The 10,540-nt window shown below is 41.9% G+C and overlaps 1 protein-coding gene across 1 annotated transcript in view; it reads left to right on the top strand.

Moving 5' to 3' along the window:
- The window catches only part of chn (zinc finger transcriptional factor charlatan), a 20,606-nt gene extending 13,009 nt beyond the window's left edge, over positions 1-7,597 (top strand). Inside the window, exons 2-3 of the mRNA XM_043014097.2 lie at positions 1,328-2,965; positions 3,127-7,597. Coding sequence (XP_042870031.1) covers positions 1,344-2,965; positions 3,127-4,084 — 2,580 coding nt within the window. The 5' untranslated portion in view covers positions 1,328-1,343 and the 3' untranslated portion in view covers positions 4,085-7,597. The remainder of the gene's footprint in view (positions 1-1,327; positions 2,966-3,126) is intronic.
- Positions 7,598-10,540: the final 2,943 nt, after the last annotated feature.

Consider the following 10,540-nt stretch of genomic DNA (forward strand, 5'->3'; position numbering starts at 1 on the left):
TTGTTGTTATCATGATCGTCTTCCACTATGGTTCTTCTTATTATTAATGTAATTATATTTTATTAATTATCTTCATTATTAACTATTGATATTGTTATTATTATTGTTATTATCACGATCATTAAGTTATTGATATATTGAGATTATGTTCTTTTTTGTATTTTTTATGTTGACTTTATTTTTAAAAAAATTGTATTTTATAGTTCTGTTTCGTTATCACTATTGTGTTGTTGCTATAATCAATATTACAATTATTATTATTATTATTATTATTATTATTATTATTATTATAATTATCTGTTATTGTTATTACTATTTATAGTAGTATTATCGTTATCATTAGTATTATCATTATTAGCATACCATTATTTATCACTGTAGTATTTATTAATTTCATTGCATTATTATTTCTAAATACTGTTATTGCTGCTGTTGAAAATAGATTGATTGAGTCGGCGGAGGAGAGATAGACAGTCAGACAAACAGTTGACCGAATAAATTGAAGAAATAGAGGAATTAACAAATGAATAGATAAAAAACGCGGGAAGAGACAAAATAAGAAGGAGGAGAAAGGCGAGGAATCTGTTGGTTCGTTATTTGGTTAAATTTAGGAAAGGCAGCAGGCAAGGAAACAGCCTCCCCCCCCCCTCCCCTCTCTCTCTCTCTACCCCTCTCTCTCTCTACCCTCCCTTCCCCCTTCCCCCTTCTCTCTTCCCCAAACTCCGTCTTGTCCTCTGCCTACCCCCTACCCCCCCCCCTCCTAGCCTTTCCACTGTCTCTCTCTCTCTCTCTCTCTCTCTCTCTCTCTCTCTCTCTCTCTCTCTCTCTCTCTCTCTCTCTCTCTCTCTCTCTCTCTCTCTCTCTCTCTCTCCTAACCCTTCCCCACCTCCTTCCTCCCACTCCCTCCCCTCCCCCACCTTTCCCCTTCACTTTGCAACACCTGCAATTCTGTTTCGTCTCTCACACGGAAGCGTTGCATCATGTGGTGGTCATTCCTTAATAAACACCGCTTTGTTTTTGTTTTGTTTTTTTTGCACAGTCGTGATGTGTTTGTTTATCTTGGAGTTGTGGTTGGGGAATATTGATCGATGAGTTGTGGTTTTGTTTTTCTTCTTTTTCGATTTATTAGATTTAGCTAATTATTCATTTGTTTATTGTTCTATATATTTCGTTTATCTATTTGTTTATTATTATTTGTAGTTCATTTATTTATATTTCTTCTTCTGTTTTTTCGTTTTATATTTTTTACTATGTTTTCTTTATATTGCATCTTTTATGTCCGCTTCTTGTTTGCCTTTGGTTGACTCTGGCTTTGTTGTTGTTGCAGATGCGGCAGAGCTAGGATGAGGACAAGCGACGTCATGAACCAGACAGCGGCGGCCACGGCGGGTGTGGGCTCGGGTCTTCTCGCCCTCGGAGGAGCCATGACTGCGGCCGGGGCCAAGTCCTCGGCGATGGCAGGTGTGTCGCCGGGACTGACCTTTGACCTCGCGGCGTACACACAAATGCTGCAACAGGTGGCTGCCAAGATGTACCCCTATGACCCGGCGTCCCTGGCAGCGTCGCTAGCGGCCCTAAGCCCTGCCTCTCACCTGCCCCTGGCGCTCACGGCCCCCCATGCCCTGTCCCTGAGCGCCAAGGTCAACTCGACCGACAGCAAGAGCGACATCAAGTCGGCCGCTACTTCCCCCGTGGGCGGCGGCCTCAAGCTCGCGTGGCAGACGGGCCTCACCACAGAGACGAAGAAGGTGAAGGACGAGGACGGCGAGGCAGCTTTGGACCTCAGGACTCAGGGGCTGAAGTCCCTCTACTCGTCGTACCGCCGAGCCACGCTGGACGACATCAAGCCCAAGGTCGTCGAGGACATCTGGATCGAGAACGACACCCGCCTGTCCTGGACGGACTCGCGCATCGTGGCCTACAACCCGGCCCAGAAGCTCTTCATGTGCGTCGACTGCGAATGCGTGGGATTCCTGTCCCGCGTCGCCGAGCATTGGCTTGGGGCGCATGCCAACTTGAGGGTGTTCACGTGCCCCCGATGCCCCTACACGTCGGCCTGGTCCCGCTGCGTCAAGATGCACCTCACAAGGCAACACAATGAGCAGTTTGCAGACACCAACATGTGGAAGGAGAACTCGACTCTGATGGAAGTGACGAGACTCATGCAGGAGCTCCGCAACAAGGTAGAAAACAGGATCGACTCGAGTAACACCCTGGCGGACAAGCGGTTCTACTGTCCGCACTGTCCCTACGCCACCGATCGCCGCGACCTGTACACGCGGCATGAGAACATACACAAGGATGACAAACCCTTCCACTGCTACCTCTGCTTCAAGCAATTCAACCGGGCAGATCACGTCAAGAAACACTTTGTCCGGATGCATCCCGAGACGGATTATGACATCGCGAAGATCCGAAAGCAGCCGGGCAGCGGGCGCGGAAGTGCCCGCTCCCCGCCCTCCCCCTTGCCCCCACCCATTCCCCTGGAGGTGACGCCCCCTCGGGCAGTGACACCAGTACCACCGACACCTGTCGTGGCACCTCCTGTCCCGTCCCCGCCGGTTGCCACCCCTGCCGTAGCCGTAGCAGACATGGCACCTCTCAGTGCCCCTTCCACCCCCGGGGACTGCAGCCCTGCATCTCCGGGCGCCGTCATCAATATGGGCGTCGGGCTGAGTATGCTGGCCGGCGCGGAGAGTCCCGAACTAGGCCGAGGAAGGCGGCGAGGGGACCGCGCTTACACGTGCCCCTACTGCCACTGGTCCGGGAGCGACAACTGGTGTCTGAAGCGCCACATGAACACCCACATCAAACCCTTCGCTTGCGTCATGTGCGACTACAAGGCTGCCAGAGCCGAACGTCTGTCCACACACGTGTGGAAGGTCCACAACAAACGCATCTGCAACAAATGCAACTTCCTCGCTGAAACACAAGAGCGTCTGCTAGAACATACCCGGGAAGAACAGTAAGTAGCTGAATTTCTCTTTATATGTTTACATAAATATTTTTAGTTTGAGGTCGTGCACTGTAAAGAGACAGTCAAACATATTTATAATTTTATGTTGTTTATAAGAAAAATCATATCAGGATGGCATATATAAATATCCTTTGTTTTCTCTTCCGTAGCCACAACAATCCCTACTCCCGTCGGTACATCTGCTCGTCGTGCGGCCTCACCTTCGACACGCGCCCCGCCCTCGAGACTCACCAGCACCTCAGCCACCCACGACTCTCCCGCTCCTCCTCGGTCGTCCCTCCGCCCTCGGCAGAGGAACAGGATGCGGCCCATGACCTGTCGGTGCGAAGTGAGGACAGCCCCGTCATGTCGCCCGTGTCCTCCCCTCTGGTATGCCCCGTTGATGGATGCAACCAGACGTTTGGAAGCAGCGGCGCCCTCGCGGAGCACATGCGGACCGAGCACGGCGGCTCCGGCGCCTCCTGCTGCCCGCACTGTGGCTATCAGCTGACCCACGACGAACTCTCCCGGGACCACTGGCTGACCCATCACAGCGAAGTGTGCGCTGCCTGCGTGCACGTCTTCACTGCTGTGTATGGACCACAACTTTGGAAGAAAGTACATGTCCGGCCCACTACACTGGAGAGCCCTCTGGATGCGATCGTCACTGGCCTCAGCCGAAAGCGCACCGCCAACGACGCTTTCCCCGCTGCCCCTTCGGCCCTGGTTCCCCTGGCTCCAGCCATGCCGATCTGCGTGCTGCAGCGCGAGTCCCCGTCTCCTGACTCTGATATCCAGGATACGGACAGTGAGCGCTTCAACAAGCGCTCGAGGAAGCAACGTTGTCCAAAGAAGGTGATCACCACCGTAGCCGAGTCAGGGTCCGGCGGAGCCTCGTCAGGAGCAGCAACACGCAGGCGCGGAAGCACCAAAGTCCGACGCAAGGCAACGGCAAGCCGTCCAGGGTTCCTGGGCCGCCAGTGCTACAGGTGCCCACACCGTCCCGCCTTCACATCGCGCACGAGGTTGCAGATGCACATGCAGTGGTGCCACGGACGTCGTGCAGTGAGCCGCCGCGCCCGCCTCAACAGGGACCAGCCTGCTCCCGCTCTCAAAACAGACCATTAGTGGGACAAATCACCAATATCTCATCGCAACGGGTAACCAACAACGTGTATTTAATGGTGTCAGCACAGATTTGCCGACATGATTTGTCTGCCTATGATATAGGCTTTTAATATTATGTATAAATTAAACTGCTCATTATCTGCTGATGATTGTGCAGAGAAACCCGAGTCTGCTGTTGGAGGAATAACTCGTGTCTTGCATTTCGTAGGCCACAGTGATCTGATCTGCTAATGTTCAGAACTGATGCAGCGACTCACACTTCTGTCTAGTAGATATAAGTCCCTTTTAATTCCTTACCAAAACAAATGGTTGTCTTTAATCATACCTATTATCCTTCCATTTACAATTCCATGATCTTATCCCAATAAACATTTCCATTACGCATGCCCCTGAAACAGTGGTTTGGAGTTTTTGAGTACAATTTTCTTGCAACAATTTGTTTTATTTCTTTTTAAAAAATGTAAGCAAGACACCGATACAGATATAGAGGTGTTTTCCTACGTTTTGAAAGGCTCTAGAATGAAATAAACGGAAAACGAGCCAAGTCCACCTTGTGTAATTTATTCTCTTTCAAACTAAAGTGTGTTAGGCTTTTTAAGGATGATTTGTTTTTGTACAGTATAGGATCTGACTAAAACGTTTCAGAAATGATATATATGAGCATCTCACCAGGTATTATTTATAAGCTTCGGTTGTGAGGCAGTGATAAACTTGCCTTGGTTGTGAGAATGTTTTTTTGTTTTTGTTTTTGAAGAAGGTGATTTATAACCTGAGCTGAGTGCATGGGATGTATTAGTGGTTGTTAATGTGGGTTGTGAGAAGTATATGTGAATCTCCCAGTTGTCAAGAAAGCATCTCCTGTGAAGCTCCGAGGCCTCTGCAGTTATTAACATAGCTTTCCATAGTCTAAATACACTTAACGAGTAGCAGAGAATTTTATTGATATCTATAACTTAAGAATAATCATTTCCTATTTATGAAATCGGATTGTGCTCGATTTTCAGACACGAATTAAACAAGGCTCAACTTTAGCTAGTATTTGGTGGTGTCAGAATGGGGTTAAAACTAATTTTCATCTTTCCTGTTTTGTTTTCATTAAGTTTTAAAAGTAATTATAAACACAGCTGCATGCACGGCGACCTCATGAAAGGAGCTTGGGAGGGAGACAAAGGGGACACTCTTTTAATTAATCACTGGACTTCAGACTACCGAGTCATGTTTGCAAGTTCACATGAAACCAAAGATTTTGTTGATTTATTCTAGGACTGTGACTCTGTTGTGCTTTGTTGTTATGTTGGAACCTAAATAGATTTTTCTGTGATTATTGTTATAAATGGAATGTCTTACTGATTTTTCACTGTTGAACATGGGTCAGGCCCATCTATGGTCAGGTTTTGGCTGTAGTCTTCTTTTTTTTTTCATTTAAGTCTACTGTATGTAACCTTAATCATGGGTCAGACCTAGCTTTTGGTTGGGCTGGATCTCTCTGGCTCTCTCTGGCCTAACCTCTGTGCTAGTTTTAGGCTACTGTGTGTACCCAGTTTTAACATGGTCTAGGCCAGGTTATTACAGTCTGGTCTCACTATGGTCAGACCCGCTGTTTTGGGGCCTAAAGGAAAATGCTATGATTAGGTAAGACGGTGATCAATTCAGGGGACGTGGAGAGGTTCTGATGCTGTCCCGTTTTGGTCATCGTCAGTCACGCGCTGATTATAGTTATGGTCAAGCTTGTACACGGTCTTTGTCTACTGTAAGTACTTAAGATTCACGCCAATTAATTTCTTGGAGCCATTAGCCAGGAAATTTGTGATTCACATTAGTTAATTTTTATGAGAGATAAAAAACAGTTGTAGACTTGGCCTTCTAGTCAGACTGTTGCCAAAGTAATAAAAAATATATATAAAACCATTAAGATGTGGTGTATATATGCCCAGAAACCATATATCTGATTGACCAAATATTTCTGGTGCTAAAGCAAGCAAAACCGACCATTGCAATAATTAATCTCATTGAAAATGTTACTAAAACTGCATGGGCCCATAATGAATACAAAACATTTGGATGCCATTTCATATTCTTTGACATAAATTTAAGTGTAGTCCTACCCTTATATCTGATGAAATCCTAAATCAAAATATTAGTCAGAACAGCATATCGGGTTTCAGATCACTCAGTGAGAAACAAATATGTGCTCAAACCAACAGGTATCGTGCCTATAAAGCCATTTTGTTATCAGCCTTGTACATAATGTTTTGTGGAATAATCCTTCTCTCTCAACACAGCTCAGGATTGTAGTTGTGAATGACTTTTTTGATTACCTAAGCAATGTTAAGTCTGACAGAGGATGATGCCACCAATATCTTTTTTTTTATCCCTAATTTATGTCTTGATTCCCTTTGAATGTACTTTGCCATTGCTGGGAATGAATGTAATAACTAAGCTAATGTTGCACAGGAAGGCATCCTCCTCTGTGCTGCAATGGGTGTGGACCCCTTGCAGTCTTTACATTGCAATGTAAATCTCAGTGATGCAGAAATGGTACCTGGAGTCACCTTGTAGCCTATGTAGTGAGAAAAAAAAAAGAGGCAGTTCACCTGAGGGCAATCACTTCAACTCAAACAAAGTCATGATCTGCATTATTGAGACCTAGTTTTAGTTCACAGTAGCTAATCAACATGTGTAAAGTACCTGCTAGTTTCATCAAAGTTAAAACCCAACATAAACTAGTCTCTTCCAGCCTTCTCTGGGACGAGACATTAACAAGTAGAAAACACTGATCTCTGTATGAAGCATTGCCCCTTATGTGACTATGCCATAGGTAGTGAGATATTAAGGTAACTTATACAACTTATGCTCACTTACACGCAGGATGCAACATCGAAAGTCTCAATCATAATCCTGTTCTGGAATAAGTTGTCTCTTATTATTATAAGTAATCCTGTATTATAATGTCATGATCCCCCTTCCATTATTTATAGCCAATACAGAACTAATTAAGCAGCGAGGAGTAGTGTGACCAAGTGATCCTAATCCTTGTTCTCAGAGTGAGATGCAACTAGGAATTTCATGTGTTCAGGATAGTCTTGACTTCCCTGGGTGGTTCTCTTCACCATCGCTAGGGTATGGCTGACCAGAATTCCTTGGGAGTTCCTCAGGTTCTGCGGAATTTTACATTTTTTCATGTTAAAAAAAAGAAGCTTCATCTGGTAGAACAGCACAACTTGTAAGAGCTTTTTAAAAATGAGAAGAAAAAAAAAAATAAGAAAAAAATCTATAATTTGAAATAGAGTCAATGGAAATTTCATGTTCTTTCGTGCAAAAATGTGTAATTGTTAGGTAAAAAAAAAAAAAAAATTGTAATTATTTAAGTTAAACTAGATGAAGTTTAAAAGTGCATTTCCTAGTAACCTGTTTCTGTCTTAACAATGTTTACACCAACCATTCCCTTAATGCCTTGAATTACCTCTTATTATTACGTAATTTTCATACCAATAAAGGAAATTATGATACAAACACTCCTCTCATTTTCCTCCACAACCTGGACATGTCTTCTTCAGGGTAAAAAAACAAAAAAAAAAACACAAGAAAGCTAAAGATTTTTATTACTAGTCTTCTATCAAGGAGACAAAGTACAATGACTACTAAGTAACTGTTACACTCATACTTTGGTCTTGTCTATCACAGTACTGAACATAGGAAAGAATACTATAATGGGCATTTTTAAGCTCAGCCAACTGGTATTCATACTTTTACATGCAAGCCCAGGTAGTAAATACTTTCACTATATTTTGTTCACACTAACCATTCATACTTGAGAAATGTATCTATTGTAATGTAAGTAAAAAATACAGAAAAAAGGCAGAAAAGAAAGAGAAAAAATACATTTTATATCATACTTCATAAACTATCGGTTGTTTAAAAAATTAGTGTGAAAGATGAAGAGCTGAAGCTATGAGGTAAAATTTTCACATACCTTCGGCAAAATACAGAGAAAAAGGAACGACTATGAGATAAATAACGAACCAGGTGAGGGGCCGACTACTGTAAGCCGTTGGATCAGATCTGAAGTATTGTCCAGATCTGAAGTGCAAACCACAAGAGAATGAAAATGTAAAATAATCATGGATATATATACAATTACTCTTTTAACAAAAACTTGAGTTACTTAAATTCCTACACAGAACAAAAAAAAAAAAAACATACAATATGGAATCAACATTAAACAAAAAGGCAAAAAACATATCAATGTAAGTGTACTCAAAGACAGACAACAATGCATCAGTCCAATAATTATGCATGTTAAAAGGCTGTCTGTCAGTTCCTTCAAACAGACTGACCCTTTTACAAGTTTATCATATTTGAACATCATTTCTGTGTTTAAACTTTTGTAATTTCAATCTGTAGACACCAGCTCTTTCCTTTCATTCTTCCTCCCTTTCTTTTAAGGGTTTGCATAATTTCATTACATAATTTATAACAAAACACTGTGATCTTGGCAAGTAAAAGAATCAGGTCTAATATCAATTTACAGTGAGGTCCTGTTGGCCAAAGAATACAAAATATATGAATAATATTAATCTGGAGAATTTCTTCATAAAACTTCATATTCTAGTTTTACAAGTCAAGTATCTTACAATCCTTCTCAATAAGACTATCAAACTTTATATATTTTACATGAACTTCACATATTTCACTTTATAAGTGATGAATAAATATTCTAAAGCACTTTTTTTTTTGTAAAACATAAATGTATATCTGTTGGCTCTAAATAACAAATAAATAGAAAATTCACAATGGACACCCTATAGAAAATAAATTAGGAAATGGCGGATGCATTCCAACAATTTCTACATCTCAGACACCAGGCAAGAACTCCTCATGAGGGCACCACAAATATAACAATAACTTAGCCATTCAATAGCAAATATATACAAATATCAATAAAACAAAAAATATACAGAGGGGATATAAAACCAGAATACGCACACATCATCACTTTGGCGTCGAGTTGGCGACTATGGTACTAACACTCTTGGGTTCGAGTTGAGTCAATGGCCTACTAAGAATTTTCTAACGGGACAACGGGAGGAGAGGCAGTAACTCAACCTGCACAAGATTAGATTATGTATAAACTAAATATTTTTAATACTTGATCTACTGATCTATTTACATGTTTTGAACCAATGACAATCTATATTTCAACATTAGTCCTCATCAAAGTGCCCACGCATTCCCCCAATCCTCCTCAGTCTGTGGGGTGAGACTACATGAGTAGTTTATATTTTTATCAGTGAAAAAATATATATATTTTTTTTGATATTTTGCAAGATATTCTTTCAAATCAATCCCCTGCAAAGAGAATATGAAGAGGACAAAGGAGGAAAACAGCTGAAGGAAAAGGAAGACAAGAGGAAGATTATGATAGCATGGTCTATTTTCGCTCTCCTAGCCTCCAGAAGTAGACTAACGGGTGAAAGAGTGAATTCTGGTGGAATATTTTAAAACCCAAGAGTGTTAAGAAGTCCTAACTGTGTGAGCTCCAGTAAAATATCTACAATCAAAAGGTTTACAGGAAAATAATGTCAGGTGGTTCTTCAATCTCACCTATTATAAGGAATAGTAAGTATTGGGTTATAACCCTCATATTTTCCAGTTACATAATCTAAAAAAAAAACAAAAAAAAAACTGAATGATATCATTAACCTTGAAAAAATACATTAACCCTTTCCCGACGGGTGCACTTTCTTTCGCGCGAATCCATTGATGCGGCGATTGCAAATATGCATTTGAAATCGTCCAAGGGGATACGCCCCCGGAACGGGAGTTTTTGGCTGTGTCACACGGGTGTGACGCACCGTCGTCATTGGGTTAACATAGTATAATACCACAACAAATATAGTAATTTCTGATCCATAATTTATAATATGTGGTACATCACCATCACTCATTGCTGAAACAAATTATCAAATCATCTTCATATTAATGGAATATTCTATACCTTATTGCTAAGTTTATAAAAGTAGAAGAAAGAAGCAACTGATCATTCAAAAAACTAGCACAGATGCTTTTACAAACACAGTGAATATTCACTCATTCATAAAAAAGAAGGGAGCAAAGATGACTGCACATCACAGTCTTCTGCAATCACACTCTTATTGCCAAATAAGTGTACCACCATAACTCTCGCATTAAATTAATACCCGCCAAAACATAAAAGGGACGCTCATCCTTTGGGAAAAATAAGTGATTTCTTTTCTGTTCACAAGTTCAACTTCCTGGCACGTATTCACTATTGAAACCTTTCTTTTCTACCAGATAATCCCACAGTACACTAAGAAAAAGTAAACCAAATTACCCTTGACTGGTAGCCAATTGTGCTCGACATCACTCTATATTAGATGTAGGGATATATAGATAATTACTGATATAGTAATAAAAAGAAGAGAAAGAAAAAAG

The sequence above is a fragment of the Penaeus japonicus genome, unplaced genomic scaffold (assembly GCF_977035675.1).
Source record: "Penaeus japonicus unplaced genomic scaffold, GWHDUDI00000001_assembly GWHDUDI00000029, whole genome shotgun sequence".
Lineage (NCBI taxonomy): Eukaryota > Metazoa > Arthropoda > Malacostraca > Decapoda > Penaeidae > Penaeus > Penaeus japonicus.